Genomic DNA, 16,879 nt, shown 5'->3' with positions numbered 1-16,879 from the left:
ATGATAGGGAGGATTTGGGCAACTTGATTATACTGTTGTGTCTGCACTTAAATTTTGTTCAAGTTATCCCAGCTAATTTATAATTGTAGCTGATTGCTTTGTGAGGATGCCAAGGGCCTGGAAAATGCAGATGCTTCATATGGCTTAGTGTGTAAAGGCGTGCAGGATTTTTTATAGCACCGAGAATGAGAGGAGGTGATGTACAATGTTAGAAAGGCAGAGGTTTTCGTGGAATCAAACAGCTAAAGATTACAGTATATCTGCTTAAAGATTTTTTATTGAAGCAGTCCTATAGAAAACTATTGGACAAACTGCTGAGTGAAAAACAGATGATGTCTGCATTACTGAGATTCTGGCTATTCTCTAGCACTCACTGAACTGAATAATGGATATTTGGATTGAAATATCAGCTTTTCAATTCCAGCATTGATTGTGAGTATGTAAGAATTTTATCAAATATTTTAGAAGAGTGACTAGTTACCAGGATGTTAAGGTTTTCTTTACCCTGTTTTCATGTTTGGTTGCTCATTGTCTTCAAATCCATGCAGGATTTGAAACTGGCAGTGTGACAGTGTTTAGTTTGCCATACCAGAAGTATGATTCAAGTTGCTTACAGTGATTTTTTTTCCCTTCATTTTAGCTAGTGACTGTTCATGGTGACAACTTCAAAAGGGCTTTTTCTTAATCTTTCCATTCTCCCCACACATTTGGTTATTGTTCAGATGTGTTGGGAAGTAGAGAAATAGCATCCAATAACAGCTGAATTCCTTTCCTTTTTCTCCTCTCAGCTCCAGTTATATTTTGAAGGGGTCCTCATACAATGATTATTCCTATTTTCTGGGAAGTTATGTTGTTTCTCATAGTGGTCAAGTGTGTCACTACTTGGTCATAGACAGTCAAAGCCAGCCAGTATGACACCAAACTCTTCATTGTTGCAGCAAATGTTTCTATGGGGAGAAGAAGAGGGAAGCAAAAGAGCAACTTCATGTTTTTTGTTTTCTTGCCTTCATCTCTTTTTGGGTTTGCTGAAGCACCCCACTTGTTTGCAAGCTCTCTGTATTTTCTTGGCCGTAACAACAAGAAACACATACATGAAAAAAAAGCACATAAGAATCTTGATAAGAATCTTGAAACTGGAGTGAAAAGAAACTGAGATCATTTCCAAGAACGACCAGGGACAGATTAAAGTATGTCTGCGAGATCAGCCAGCATTGAAAACGGGGTTGTCAGATGTCGGTCTCTAGAGAGAATGTGTTTCTGGCTAGGAAATGCCTCAGAATCATGAAGGCTAAGATGCTGGTCAGATATTACTGGAGGAGTGTTTTTGCTTCCACAGTTTCCACACAGACCTTGTGTGTGTAGGAGGAGGTAACAGAGGATTTACAGTACTCAGGAGAATGCCTTAATTGCATGTAGCAAGTCAGGTGCTTTTTTTCTTCTTTTTTGTTCCTATGATTAAAAACATGCTGGGAAGGGATTTTGCTTTGTCACGAAATGAGGTGATAGCAAGAGGTGGCAGCAATAGCAATACCCAAAATAGATGTGGGAGTCTGCTTGCATCCCTCTCTTAAAGTCCTTTCTGTGGCAGAACGGGTAAAGAGCATGAAGCCAATACTGTGTGTCCTACTGTACACCTACCTCAGCTTGAGGTCTTCTGAAGACTTCACTTTTCCAGGGATATCATTCTGTAATAAATAGTCTTTTTATCTGAGTGAAAGTAGGTCTTATCTGATTATTAGGAAACCAAAATGCATAATAAAACCCAATAATAATAAAACTGTGAGCCCACAGTTTACACAGGACTGGTTGACTTATGTGCAGGCTCTAATACATAAATGCTGTAGGTAAACAGGTGCAAATGAATACAGCTGTTAAGTCAAGCTTTTTATGAAGACAAACATTAGCATTATTTGAAAGGTAATAAAATCTGATGAAAGATAAGAAAATATTATTGAAACCAACCTTCAGTTAAATTGATTCTGGGAGATGGTAGAACCTGTTACTCTCTTTCATCTGATCTGTTAGTCACTTGAAAGTATTAATTTTTTTCTACAGATCTTCTTATATAATAAGTGAGAATGTGGGTTCATAATTTTTTAATATTCTTTGACAGAGAAAATGGAAAAAAAAAAACCCATACCTTATATTTTTCTTAACTTCATGACAACATAGATGTCCTTCACTGGTAGCCCATGGCATAAAGAAACATCATTGCTAACAGAGACCTGAGATTCAGGAGTTAGTTTTGTTCGGTTGCCTTCTAGTTATTTGGGCTAACTGCCTAATCTGGTTGTCTGTATGTAATGTGATAGTATTGAAGTGGAGTCAGATGCAGGAAAATGCAGTAGTTAATCTTTACTATTAGTTACTACACATCAATGGAAGTTACCATTCCTTGAAAATAACTTCAAAAAGTTTGCACAAAGGTGAACAAGGGAAGATGGGGGAGAGGGAGTAGATCAGCTTAGAGATGGGTATCTGAGATGAACAGTGCTCCAACATAAACATCTTTCTGTATGACTCAGGATGAATGGCAGGGTTTTGTACATTTTGTTGTGGGTCTGCTTACCAGATAAAACACTATGGTTCTTGTGCAGATACTTGTTACACCATCCTTTCCCAAAGCCAAACATTTTCAAAACACTTCTGTCACGTGGATGCTGAAAGGAATGCAGGTCACTACTTCCTCTGCTCTCTTCTGGATGTCCTGCTTTATATACCAGTAAATAAACTGTTTTGTCTGGAAGCTTTTCTACCTCTTTCATTTTGCTTTGGCTTGATCTGTCCTAGAGAACATTTGCCTGGTAGCAGAAGGTGGAAGGGAGCAGTGGAGTCAGTAGGAAGGCTGGTCTGCAGGAGTGCAGACATAACAAGACATTTTTGCTGCCAGAGTAAGCAGGTTTGTTCTTTCAGAGTGTGTTGCGTATGCTGTGCTGGTAGACCCTTTCTCCTAAACGATTCCACAGGCAAGTGAAGAACTAAACTGAAAAATTTTTCAGTAGCATTTGGTACTAGAACAACTTCCCACAGATCATTTGAATGTGAGAAGAAATCAGGCATGCTTAATGACTTTTGCTGAACTGATTTAAAATGGTATTTTTTTTCCCAGTCAAATTGAAAAGTATTCAGAAGAAAAACATTGCTTCTGTTTCAGAGCTTTCTTTTCCCTCTGTGCTTTCACCCCTGTGTTCTCTGCTATGCTTGTACATGCTTTATGCTCGCACAGTTATCAAGCTGATCCTTCTTTGTATATTGCATAGGACAAAGTTTCAAATGGTCCAAATTCTATTTCCAGTTTTATTCTTTTAAAACATCAGCTGAGAATGCAATGACCTTTGATAAATACTGAGGTAATATGAAACAGCAACACATGATACAACCTGAACAGTTGAGCCACCATCATTTTATGGGGAAGGCTCAGTATTCTGGTATTATTCTGGATTAAAAACTGCTAGGGAACCAAACTAAAAATTGAGTGTCAAATAATAACATAGTTTCAGATTATATGCAGTAACATTCCAAACAACATGGGTAATTCAGAGACTGTTTTCTGGATTGATTAATTCCATTGTAACCCAAATTCTACATTTTTGAAGTTGCTTATTGGGTTTCTAGTGTTACATCTTTTTGCAACAGCTACCACCAAAAAGGATCCTGTTTCTAAATTTATAGAGATCTGGTGTCCATGTGGCAAACTTGGTAGCTGTCACAAGTGCCTGATCCCTCTCTAAGTTTGCACGGTTTTCATTGTGCCTGTTTCATGTTTGTAGTTAAGGGCAGTACCACATGTGTCATCCCAGCTTCTTAGAAAACATCCAGTCATGTATTGCAAATAAAAACAAATATACAAAATGCTTTGAAATAGAAATAAAAATAAACATATGTTTTATAGAAAGAGTTGTAACAGTGGAAGGCTCTTCAGTTAGGTTTCTGTGCCCTTTGCCATCTGTCTGAATAGAAAACCTATGATGAGACTTTTATTTTTAGATTAGGGCAATGACTTGATTATCTGATGTTCAAATAATTGTGATGCTGAAATTATGATTATTTTGAAAACTTCTTTGTATATATAGAAAGTGAATGTAGTACTTTCTACTTCCTGTGAGTAGTGCCCTTCCAGTGCTATCAGAGGCAGTAGCTTAAATGGAAAAACATAAAAGCAAAGAAATAAATTGAAAAGCCATTGGGAGAGCTCTCTTTTAAATTTATTTTAGATATTTTAGGTGGCAAGTAAGTATTCCAGCCATCTGTTGAAATGTCAAGATTTTTTTTAATTTCCTTAAAATGGTGTAATTGACTTTATTTCCCAAATTAAGTACTATTGGCCCCACTACATGTCCTTCTAGAAGAAACCAGTGATTTATATGTTTGTTAAAAATGAGATAGCATAGGCTATAAAGCTTTAACACACAAGTTTCAACAAGATTTTAATGTGACCTAGTAGCATATTGCTCCTATAAATGAATCTCTTCAATTATGATGTTATATTTGGACTTACTGTTTTTTTCTTTGTTGTTTCTGTTGGTCCTTCTCTCCTGGCACCATTTCCTTACAGAGATCCGAATGTTCTGGATCCTACGTTGGAATATGTTAAGGTAAGGTACTGTTTCTTACCCTCAAAATATTTTATTTGGTCTATACCCAGCACTGATAGAGCATTTCCAGTTATTTGTAGGTAAATAGTGCAGCTGTCTGTCTTTTGGTGTAGAGAAGCTAAATATGAATGTCAGACTGTTTTCTTACAACTTCAGTGAAATACTTGTGGGAGTTGTACTTTGGGTGGAGGTTGCCTTTTTTATGGGGCTTCTTTACAGTTACATGGTGACGGCCTAAATTCTTGCTTTGATTAAAAGAAGATTAGAAGAAGTTGAATTTTTTGTTACGGACTTCTGGGGAAGTAAAGAAACACATCTGACAATATAATAAAAATGTAAATTTTAGGTTTACAGTTTTAGGACTATACTTACTAAAATTACAGGTAAAAATTCACTTCTGGTTCAAGAAGTGGCTGCCACAAGAGACTCTCAGCTGCTGGATTTCTGCACTGAAAAGGTAGTTCTGTGTTGGGAGGTCCCTGGCCTCAATCCCAGCCTGAAGTTGGGGTATGGTAGGGAAGAGAAGGTCAAAAGCCTTCTCAAGAGCACTGTGGAAGAGGGGATGCCAGAGGCAATGAAGTGGTGGACATGTTAATTGCTGTATTTAATTTACTGTCTCGCACTGTGCTGTACTGAGTATGCTGTTACAGTTTTAATAATGTGACTGAGTGGAAGGCAGAGGTATCATGTGCCAGTTCATCAATATGTGTCTTGTCTTGTTTCAGCAAGTTCTGTATTATAAATGTGGTTTCTGGTCTTTTCAACTTCCCTGGTAGAAGCTTGTCTTGGACTCTTGTCAATAGCAGTGGTGCTAAGCTTAATTATTAAAACTTTGATGTTGAGGAGGAAAGCCTGGGGAAAAAGAGACTTATGAGGGAGAACACAAGGGTTACCAATCCCTTCTCTTCCCCTTCCTTTTTCAGTTTTTCCTGTCTATATCCTTACCTTTAGTGAACTTTGAGTTTGGATCCTAGTTCAGTGGTTTTATTAGCAGGAATTCTAGACAAGAAATCTCGAACTACAACTTTGAAAAAACATGCAGAAATTGCTTTCTTATAAACATCACTCCCCAAAACATTCTTTTGTCTGTAAAAGTCTGGGTTGCTAATAAAACTGCTTCTAAAAATGTGTTCTTACACAGAAATCCGTCAATCGTAAATAAAAGAGATCTCTCATCAGTTGCCTCTAACTTTTTTTTATCAGTTAACCTTAACTGTAGAAATTGTGGGTGAATTCATACCACCAGGATCTTGTACTCCCTTTGTTGGCTTCAGTTTTAGCAAGTATGTGTTTTCTGTAACTTACCATAATGCAACTATTATATTAATGCTGATAAATTTTCCAGGCCCTCAAATACATTATTGTGGCAGGTATAAACTGCCAAACTCTAACCTTCTCAAGCTGAAAAACTAGATTTCTGCAGCATTTTTATACCACCATTGCCATTTGCACAAGTCTCTTTGGTGTGTAATCTGTTCATATGTAGTTTGAGCTAGCAGGTAGGCTTTGGCAGATGTTGCTTAAGTGGTAAAAAATACCTTAAAATGGAAAAGATATAGTGAGAGAAGAGGGAGAAAACAGCAAGAGCACTTTTGGGAGTTGTATTTTGCTGGTTCAGAATATGAAAGTTCTGAGTAGCACATTTGTATTTTCTAGTACACAGGAAAATATAGTTAGTGTTGTCTCGCAACAGAGAAGTTTACTGAATGAAAACACATATAAACTTGAGTATGAGGCATGTGTGATGTATCACTCATATAAAAAAACTCACACTGGAACTAATTGTACATGGTTATTGTGAAGTCTTGATACTGATTTTTATTTCTCTCATGTTGCTATTCAGGCTGGAAAGAGAAGAGAGACTTTGGATTAATTTGCCTTGAAAGAATTACATTATCGTGAAAGTAATACGTGACACGAATTTAAGTTGTGTTAGGGTAGTTTGGCTGCTGGAAATTCTACCCAAGAGTTACAGTCAGTCCCAAGCAAATTGTCCTGTGTCAGGGCCCTGAGGGCACTAATTGTTCTTAGGTGTCCTGGCCAGCCTCACTTGGGATCTCCACCCACACCCACTGGCCCATCAGGCTGGGCCATCAGACCCTGCCTCAGTTTTTCCGAGGGTGTTTCTGCCCCAGTCCTATTTCCAAGTGCTGTGGGGGAAGCCCAGGACAGACTTTATACCTGGCCTGTTGCCTCTCTTGCCTGAGGCTCTCTGGAATGTAATAGGACCTGTTGGTGTCGTCATCCTGCTCACCTTGGTTGGGTCTGGGTGCTGTGGAGCTGCACTTTGCTGTGAGCACATTGCCCACCCTGTGCTCTCTGTGTTCCCATGGGGAGCAGCCTCAGTCCTGGTGCCCCTGACACACTAACTGGAGATTGCTATATTGATAATTAAAATAAGTGCCATTCTCATAACTGATCCACCTTATCAGGCTGCACAGTCATACCTAACCAGCTAGATTTAAAAAGCAGTTTTACACAAAGACCTGGGCACAGAGCAGTGTGCTGGTTTTGGTTGTGTGCTGGTTCACAGTGAGAAGAACATCATCATCTCTGTTGTGGCTGCAGTGATTACAAGCAGATAGACTGATGGGAAACTTCAGAGCTGAGTGTAGCATTTTGCTTTTTAACAAACCTTTCTTTGCTGAAATCTGGTGACTGAAAGTAGTATAAGTAAATCCTTTTATTCAGAAATACTCTGAACAGAGGAAAGGCAAAATAAATTGGTTTTATTCTGCTCAAGATACAAGACAGAAAATACTGATTATATTTTTTTTAAGAGAATGTTCTCTGTTGATGAACTGTGGTTTCTAATTCTTTAAATTACATTGCTCACAAGTTGCAGTTTACTTCATCTTGAATATTGATGTATTAGTTCATTCAGTATATAAAGAGAGCTAATTATGCAAAAGCAAGTTCTAAGGGGGGATGAAAAATGTACTGATTTGCTGGAGTCTGAGTATACTGAAGTGTCCATATGGCTTCAACTCTTCCTTTGTATTCACAGTGCTGCTGAAACCATGGTCACAGTTAAATGGCTCTTTCAAAAAAAAACCCTTTTATGGTAGAAGTGAAAACAGGCCAGACTGCTTTGAGTCAGGCTGCTACCCAATTCATGAAAGAGATTCAGGGACACAATAGCACGTTGTACATTCTGTGAGATTTTTACAAGTTTTATGAACCAAATAATAGATCCATTGGTAGCCTCTGCAGGTTCTTCCCACACCCTGAGTCTGCACATCCATAGAACAGATTCCTGCAGTAAGGGAGAAAGAATCAAGTGCTGGCAGATTAGAGTGTGTCAGAGAACTTTTTGTGAGTCGTTTTGATCAAATTCATGTGAACCCAAGATAGCTTTCTGTCCTGTTCCTATTCACTAGAAATACTTCAGGATCTTTTTATAGAAATCTGTGCTGTAATCATTGAAGCTATATCAGGGTGAAAAGAAAAAAAGAGAGATTTCTCTCTTCCTGTCAGGGAAACCTTTCAAGCATTTCCTCTGGAAATAGTGCTTAATAATTATATATAATTATAAATACATATCAGCAGTGAGTTGATAAGTATTATTATGGCCTGAAGTTTTGGAGTTATATTGTGTTCCATTAGTGGGAAAAGTGCAAAATTTATGACTGCGTGCTCAGCATGGTCATGAGGGAAGTTTATATTTAGATTCAGACTGGAAAAAAACTGTTGCTGGTTTAAGGAAGTTCCAGCTGCAGAAAAAGAGTTTCTTGTGGAGTTCTGTTGAAGGATTCTTGTTTGTTTCATCCCCACAGTATTAATTTTTTCCCTATTTTTACTCTTCCTTGATGTTGTTAGAAAGCGAACTGTGATAGAAAATACTGTCATTCATCATGGATTTGGTTAGTGCAACTGAAAATAAAATTCTGATGGCATTCCTGTGTGTTATCATTATCTATAGCTTTGCAAAATAGGATAGTATTTAGTGGATTTAATTCAACTTCAGGGAACTTAGATCAAGTTATGAGATTTATTAATGCTGTTTGTGTAGTTAATTGCACAAATTCATCCTATTGTGGATACCAATCCAATATAGGCATGGGTGTTTGACTCTCACAATTCTACTGGCTGAAGAATGTCTACTATGGTAAGAGGGTGATCAAAAGTAAAGTTTATTTGTGTGTATGAACTTTTAGGAAACAATCTGTGTCAGCTTGACAAGTAGCCACAGTTTGGGAAATAATTTTTCCTGATGACAGTGAAATTTCCTTCCAAGCAGCCTTTTTTTAGACATGGAAATATATCAGAGAAATCCCCACCTCCCTGGAAAACTTGCCAAGTGCAGTGCATTGCTGCTCTGCTGTGTATCACATCCTGCAGAGACTTGCCTGTTGAGATGCGAGCCGGGGCTTGTGAGCAGAACCTTTGTTGGGTTTCTGCCTTGGCTGACAGCATCAAGTAGCAGAGCTGGGAGGAATGCCTGCAGTAAGGCACCACATGATCAGGAGGCTCTTTTTGAGTCTGTAGGGTGCTTTAAGGACTTCTTTTCCACACGTTTTGCAGTTGCAGCAAGGACAACTATATCACAGAAGGTGCAGTTATCAGATGGAATGTGGTTTTTTGAGGAGAGAAGCAGTATGCCCGTGTGGCCAACTTGGACTTTTCACATCTCTGTCCCTACGGATTTGTCATCTGACTCAAAGATCATCAGTGATGTCAGTAAAGCTTCAAACAGACACATTTCCTCTTTTTTTATGTTTCTCTGGATAGCAGGAACCGAAGCTTCACAAACATTCCACAGCAGTTGCCTCTTGTATGTAAGCCGTGTGATTCAGACATAAAAGATTCTGTTAGAGCCCATCGAATGTTAAATGCATGTAATTTTCCGTCTCAATGAAACCTTCGGTTTGTTCTCGGAGGGTGGTTGCTGGTTGTGCACTGCCCTCTGCTGGAAAAGAAACACTTGACTGGGTATTTTTATTCGAGTAATGATTATTCAAATCCCATTTCATAATAATTTCCTTGTAACTATCGTAGGAGCCTGACTGTTGGAGCCTGTTAGAAGTTGGTTGCTTTTTCTCGAGAGGCACAGAATCGGAGAGGGGGTGTGAAGGGGTGTGGATTTTTCCCCTCCTCCCTGTCATTAAGTTATACAAGTAGGTCCTAGAGGGAAGTTGACAATTTTTTTTTGTCAGGATGTCCCTGAGATTGTCAGAATAGACGCTCTGATTTGTCCAAAACTTCCAACAAAAGAGATTCCTTATGATCTCAAAATAATCGGCTCTACCTCACAAACTAGATTAGTCTAATTATCTTTAAATTGTTATTGTGGGGGAAAAAATCCTAAATACTATATTTTGCACATAGAGGTTTGGTTTTGGGGGGTTTTGGTTTTTTTGTTGGTTTTGGGTTTTCTTTTTTAGAGGGGGGTGGAGGGGTGAGTTTGGTTTGGGGTTTTTTTGACTGGTGTTGTTCCTCTGTCTTCTATTCATAAACTATATTTAATTTGATAAGTTTGCACTTTGCAATAAGTTGGATAAAGCATCTTGTCTTTTACTTTTCGTCCTGTTCTGGCGATAATAAAATTTCAGTTAGTAGAAATACTTTTTTTCAGCCTTATACTAGGCTTGTTTTTTACCATGTCTGCTTTTTCTCTACTTAAAAGGGGCAACTGTTTCTTAAAGTGTGTATGATAATTGTTCCTAAAAGCTTTCATCAGCCCAGGAAAAAAATTAAAAAATACTTAAGGAGTTACATTGTTGAAATTCAGCAGCTTCCAAGTATTTAATTGCCCTGAAATCGTGATGGGATTCTTGCCCTGTTCATTTGGAATTAAAGAAAACGTATCCTACTGGATACAATGCAGTTATTCATAATTGGTGGTGTAATATAACACCCAAGTTTCAGTATTTTCTAATGTTGAATTTTGTTTGACCAGCAGGCTGGTCTCTGAAAATAAGGTTGAGCCAGCAGTTCTGTAATGTATTGGCTGCAAAGTGATGAATAAAATGTAAGCTGTGCTTGTAGTAAATTATGCGGGAAGTATGATCCTGCAGCTCTGCAAGACAGTGCACTTTGAGTCTACTATCCTAGTTCATGTTTCCCTAGAGCAGTGAACCCCAAGTTGGCCTGTTCCAGTTAGGAGCTATTTGTTCTTTCCCAGCCCCCAGTTCCTGAATGGCCTGGTTAGCTCTAAGATCTGGGTTTTTCTGTGGTTGGTGGGTTTGTGGGTTCTCTTGGTTGGTTGAGGTTTTGGGGTTTTGTGGATTAGGAGGGAGGGAAGTTAGTGTACTGTGAGAAGGAATATTTTTTTCTTTGTGAATTATAATCCTTATATTAATTGAGTCAAGTGGATAGTGGCTTTTTAATTATTCTGGCCTTCATTATGAAGTCTTTTAGCAGTACATTTCCCTCTTCTGATGCTGAAATGGAGTTCAGGGTATTTTGCTTATGGGAACATCTTCTGTAAAGCTGAGGGTGCTTTAGTAAATATAAAATGCTGATAATTCTTAAAGCAGCAAGCATCCTCTCTGTGCATGTTAATGGTTAATCTTACATGTTATCCTACCATGGATTTGACCCAGTTAATGTCTGTATTCTAATTCTTCTGTTGTTACTCATTAACTCAAGTGATGTCTGGTCTAGAGTCCTCAAAAACCACTACATGCACTGATATTTGAGTTGAAAACTGTAAAATTACCTTACTCTAATTTCCTTGTTACCAATAGTAACACTGTGGCAAGTAGCTGCTTAGTTGAACTTTTCAATATTTTTGTTAGAGGATCAGTGACTTATTTTTGTTAGAGGATCAGGTCTTATTTACAGATGAGAAACACAAACTGGAAAGGTCTGAATCTGAAACCTGGGATAGGAGCCCTGGGGTACAAAAAATGGTTCTTATTTTATCTCTAGTGATCTTGTGAATCTTATTTTTAAACTAATTACCTGTTTTCTCCACAGTATTAATCCCAGTGGCTCTCAAATGCTGAGAGTTACCACAGAATGGTTTGGGTTAGCAGGGACCTCAGAAGATATCTAGTTAGAATCCCCTGCCTTGTGCAGGGGCACCTTTCATTAGACCAGATTTCTCAGGGCCCTGTCCAACCTGGCCTTTTGATAATATACCCAAGTCAAAATGTCTGTGTCAGTGAAAGCAAATGTGGGTACATGGTGATGTGCATTTACTTTTCAAAGAAAGAGGGGGAAAAAAGGGGCTGATTTATAGTTTTCATCGTTTTGAAGATGGACTAATAGCAAAAGCTGACAGCTGTTTATATTTAACTCCATGCAACCCCTTACTATTGATCTTTCAGTCTGTAGGCTCATGAGCCACAAGGGGGAGTGAGTATATAATGTGTGGAGAGCAGACGAAGATGATGTTTTTCATTAACCGTTTTGGGTCCTCTTACTGATAAAGCCTAGAGAGGTAAAGCTCCTCATCTCTCAGAGCTGTGTTTACAGATAATAATTAGAATAAGGCTGGTCCATTGTGTGTGTCTGTCTTGCCTGGTTTTGGAGACACGCTGAGATCCAGTTTAGCCTGCGGAGAGGGCAGCAGGAGCAGCATTGGGGTGGGATGTCATCTACTGCTGTGTGCTGTCAAAGAAGCAGGTTGGCCTGACATGTTTGTATGTCAGGTATTTGTAGAAAATAAACATCTGCACAAATAATGGAGCATAATGTTATGTTGCTTGTCTAGAATATCTAGAGGTCATTTGCCTCCATGTCCTCAAATCCTTTTGTTAGTAAAACATTGAAAGACTTTTAAAAAGCCGAGCTCTGACAGAGCCCAAGTGACTTGTAAGTTTTCTTTTTTGAGTGGTGCACATCCAAAATCTACATCCTCTGTATAAAAGGGAAATATTTTAGGCTATTCAGGAGTTTTAGTTAATTAGCTGGTATTTTAAAGGTGTCTGATTACCCTGGAGAAGTAACACATTTTTTCATCTTTCCATTATATTTAGAATGTATTTAAATCTCTCACAAACAAGCACTTTACTCTGGCAGGACTGGGGAGACTTTCAAATACAGAAGTCTGAAGTTAACAATTGTCTTAATACCTTATTTTTATGTGCAAGACAATTCTGGTATGCTGGCCAGCAAAGCTATTTAGACTAATGACACCTAAGTCAGCAGGAAAGAGAAGAAGGTATTACCCATATTAAACTGTAAACTAATTCTGAAAGGAAAAGAAATTCATGCCTTTTCATAATTTTTTCCCCAGTCCAAGGAACAAATTGTAGGAATAATAGGTGGGACTTTACTACATTATTTCATGTTTATATGTGGGTTGGCAGGCAGTATTGGAGGTCAAGAATACTTATGCTAGTTTTTGGTAGGCTCAATTATACCTGCTGGTGGATTCATCATAGAGGGGTGTCTAGCAGGAAAGACAGACCTACCTACTGCCAGATCAAATTTTTTCGAAGTTATCTTTTATTACTAAAACATATGAATCTCAAAGGCATTTGGATGTCTTAAAGTGAAAATTAACCTAGACCTAGTAGGAAGCTCATAAGCAGGCTGGGCACTTATTTCTTGTACCTGCAGACCTGGTTTTTTATACAATGCAGATTTTCAAAGAGATTTATTCAAGCAGCAGCGTAAACTAAATAGATGCAAATTCTGTTTTCTCACTATTCCTGTACAACTGCAGAGTATTTCTGAGACTGCCTCATGGAACCACGATAGAAAGGAGGAAGAAATTAAGCTGACCTCTCCCACACCACACCTTGCAATGCAAACAAGGGTAATTACAGCTGCAGCTCTATTTGTTGGTTTGTGATCAGAAGCTGCACCAACAGCAGCATGCAGGAAGTGAGGTTATCTCAGAGAACATGAAAGAGTCAGTTCTGTAAAGAATTGAGACAGGAATGGTAGGACATGAGATGGGAGATGGGACTTTATGTGCCCGTAGACATTTGAGTTAGGAACAGATAAAAAGCATTCTGACAGTGTTGTCATCCCCTTTCTTCCACTTATTCTACACTTTAATAAGTGTTCATCTGTAAAGTTGGGCACTACCTGTATATAGAGGCATCTGCCCCCAGAGCTTTGTCAGAGGCAACGTGCCATATCTGCAGGACTTACTGCTAAAACTAACTGGGAGTGGGCCTTGTGAAAATGCTTGCATGGACAAATTCGGTTGTCTCCCGTTTCCTGACTTTTTCTTAGAGTAAAAAGAACAAACAACTAGTTATGGCAAGAAATCTTATGTATTAAATGAGAAATGTTTCAATGAAGATTTAAATTACTTAATTTTCTTTGGGTTTTTTTCTTTCAGATTTTATTCCTCTTGTACTTTACTACAACCCCAGAGCTGCCATTTTGTAGCCATAGGCACTCAGACCATAGGCCATCCCCTGTGTAATGGGGACGTGTCCATGGGACGTCACTCGTTCAGCAGCAGTGCTCAGGGCTGGCTCTAATCAGATTTGTGCTCTTGACCCTTGTACAGTGCTTCTTTCATTTACAGCTGGCTTCCTGCCTGCATTGTTTACTTCCATTTAGTGCAGTGAAATGTAAAGCATTACATGTGTTTCACTGAATATTGTTAGGCTGATTTGAATGCTTAAATGAATAGAGCATTGCAAAGCAAAGTGGCTAGCCAACAATTCCCTCATCTAATTTAGTCTGAAATTATTTCCCTTTCTCTAATATGAAATCACAAATCATCATAATTCTTTCTGTGTGTGAATTCTAAGCACTCCCATGACCATGACTAATATTTGGTCCAAAATAACCTCTTGTAGCTCTGGAGACTGTTTGGGTAACTTCAGGCTGCTTGTGAGTTTTCAAGCATTTATATTCACACTCAAGGAGTGTGGTTGCTTTACTTGAGCCACTTAAAATCTTGAAGCCACTTCGGTTTTTTTCTTGTTTGACCAGTACAATTAAAGCAGCCTAAGAAGATTGCCCATGAGCAGGTTCACACTATCCTGTGTGAGCACCTCAAACTCCTGCATATGCAATGTGCTGTGAGCAGACTGGATACACTTTTGGTGTGTCAGGGGAGCACTGGGTAATTTAAACTAGACCATGAAACTATCCTAAATAACTTTAGAGGCTTTGTAATAACAGATGGGGTTAGCAGAGACTCCCTTATTTCTGTTCCTAATGGGCTATTAGGAGCTCAACACAGAATATATCTTCAAGTGTCCTTGAACTCATGTAGCCATGGATTTTATGAACTTAAAAATCCTTTCTTATTAAGCTTGGTTATCAGAGTTTTGAAACATAATTTAGCCAGCCATCCACAGAAACAATGAAGGGATTATCAGATAATTTAAGATTCTAGGAAGAATCTTTGAAAACAAAGAAATAAACCTGATTGTTGACCTTTTGGTGCTGGAGAGCATTTAAAATACATCAGTAGATGACTTAGCAAAAAGGATTGTATTTGGTGTTTCTGAGGTACAATAAACAGGTTTCTTTCTCATGTGCAGAGTCCAAGAACCCAAAGTACCAGCAAAAAATTGAAGGCCAGGGGAGTGAATATATGACTAAGCCATCCTATGTTTCTCTGAGTCAGTATTTAAAAATGTAAATCCTTACCTATGTATGAAACATAACTGGAGCAGCCTGGAGGCTGTCCTCAGTCATGACAGCCATCAGTGCAGCACACACCATGCCAACACCCAGAGGTTTCTCATGTACTCTTTGAGATCCCTTCCAGTAATATTAGTTTTCATACTGCTGTATCACAGTGTCTTGCAAAGGTTGTCATCCATTCATTGAGCTACCTAGGCAGAAGTCATACTAACCTTAATAAAAAGAAAAATCCCATTAGTTTATTTTTTAAAACATTTAAAATTTACTATTTCAATAAAGTATCCTTTTTCCTATCAGTTACACTGTTGATAAAAAGCACCAGCAGCTGCTGTACGAAATTGTACAGTATTCGTTTTTAAGGTTCATTATTTCTGGCATTCTCTGAACATACATAATTTTTTATTCTTTATTTCATTGCAGACAGGAAATAAGGAACTGGCAGTTACCATTTCTATTAGACCTGCCACTCCAGTCCTCCTTTTTTTGAAAAACTGGGGGGTTTTATTCTTGATGATGGATGAGAACCTCTGTTCAAATTTCAGTTTAGGTTTACACATTGATAAATCATAGTATTCCTGTCATTTTTTTCCCAACCCCATAGAGGACTCCTTTTTGGAACTTCTAACTCTTTTCAGAGCAGAAGTGATCCACTGTATTTGCACTGCTAAGTCAGCTGTTTCTGCTGCCAAAATAGCTAAGTCATCCTCATAGCCCTTCTTGTCACCTACTATTTGTGTTGCTTGTCTTGATAGTTTCTGTTCATGGTCCTGCAAGTGAAACCTTAGTGTGTGATATTAATACTGTCTTGCCAGCATTGTAAAGCAAAAACACCTTGACTGACGTCTTCAATTTCATTTCCCTTTTTATCATCCCTCCCTCCTGCCTTCCAGTTTTAAAATTGAATTAGGGTGTTATTATGAGAATTTTAATATTCTTTAAAAATACAGTCCTTTATGAGATGTCTTGCCAGAGTACCAGAAATTGTCAGTCAAGAAACAGGCATCACAGTTGAGGCTTTTTTGTTTGATGTTTTGCAGGGTATCTTTTAATCTTTTCTTCTCTGGCTACCTGCTAAAGCAATCCTGTGGAGTTCCTCAAAGTGGAAAAAAACCTCAAAGTAAATTATATTACTCTGCAGCAAAGTGCAGAAAGAAGAGGAGGGTACTTTCATATTCCTGTTATATTATCTACTCATTCATTGTTTGTCATAAAGTACTTTTCAGCAGGACTTCATCTTCAAAGTCAGTATTTTCAGCTTCTTTCCTGGCCAATCTTTTAACTCTTTTCTTGCCAGCTTTATTACTTTGCAGTCCATTTAATGTTCTGTTCCTTTATTCCTATGTTGTTTTCCTTTTCTCAGAAGAGTCTCTGGCATAACATCTCCTACACATGGCCAAGTAGTCTGGCTACCTTTATGAGCTTTCTGGGCTTGGTGCTTCACCTGGTGGTAGGTACCTGCAAGCCTTCCATGATCACATGGGTGAGAGAACTTTACACATCACACTTCCAGTTCCTTGCTATCAACACTGAGGTTTCCTTTTCAGGTAGGCACTCCATCCCATTTTCCTTAAAAGGCAGTGCACGTTTTATGTCTTTTCTCAGTGCTGCTGCTTGGTTTGTGCACCAGTTCTTATTGCTGGATGCAGGCACTGAGGGCACTTCCTATTGTTCAGTCAGTGTGGGATGGAAGTACTCTGTTATTAGGTGAGAGGTACCTTGCAAGTAATACCTGAGGCCACCAATAAGTGTTTAATATCTGTCCTCCTAATTAT

The 16,879-nt window shown here is 38.5% G+C and overlaps 1 protein-coding gene across 2 annotated transcripts in view; it reads left to right on the top strand.

Annotated features, from left to right (window-relative positions):
* BCAR3 (BCAR3 adaptor protein, NSP family member) overlaps positions 1 to 16,879 on the top strand; it is a 62,430-nt gene that overhangs the window by 22,816 nt on the left and 22,735 nt on the right. For both annotated transcript variants that reach the window (XM_018912210.3, XM_018912212.3), the window contains one exon: positions 4,556 to 4,595. In XM_018912210.3, the coding sequence (XP_018767755.3) occupies positions 4,556 to 4,595 (40 nt within the window). The remainder of the gene's footprint in view (positions 1 to 4,555; positions 4,596 to 16,879) is intronic.

Source organism: Serinus canaria, chromosome 8 (assembly GCF_022539315.1).
Source record: "Serinus canaria isolate serCan28SL12 chromosome 8, serCan2020, whole genome shotgun sequence".
Lineage (NCBI taxonomy): Eukaryota > Metazoa > Chordata > Aves > Passeriformes > Fringillidae > Serinus > Serinus canaria.
The sequence above is the reverse complement of the archived record's forward strand: the minus strand, read 5'-3'. Positions and strand labels throughout refer to the sequence as shown.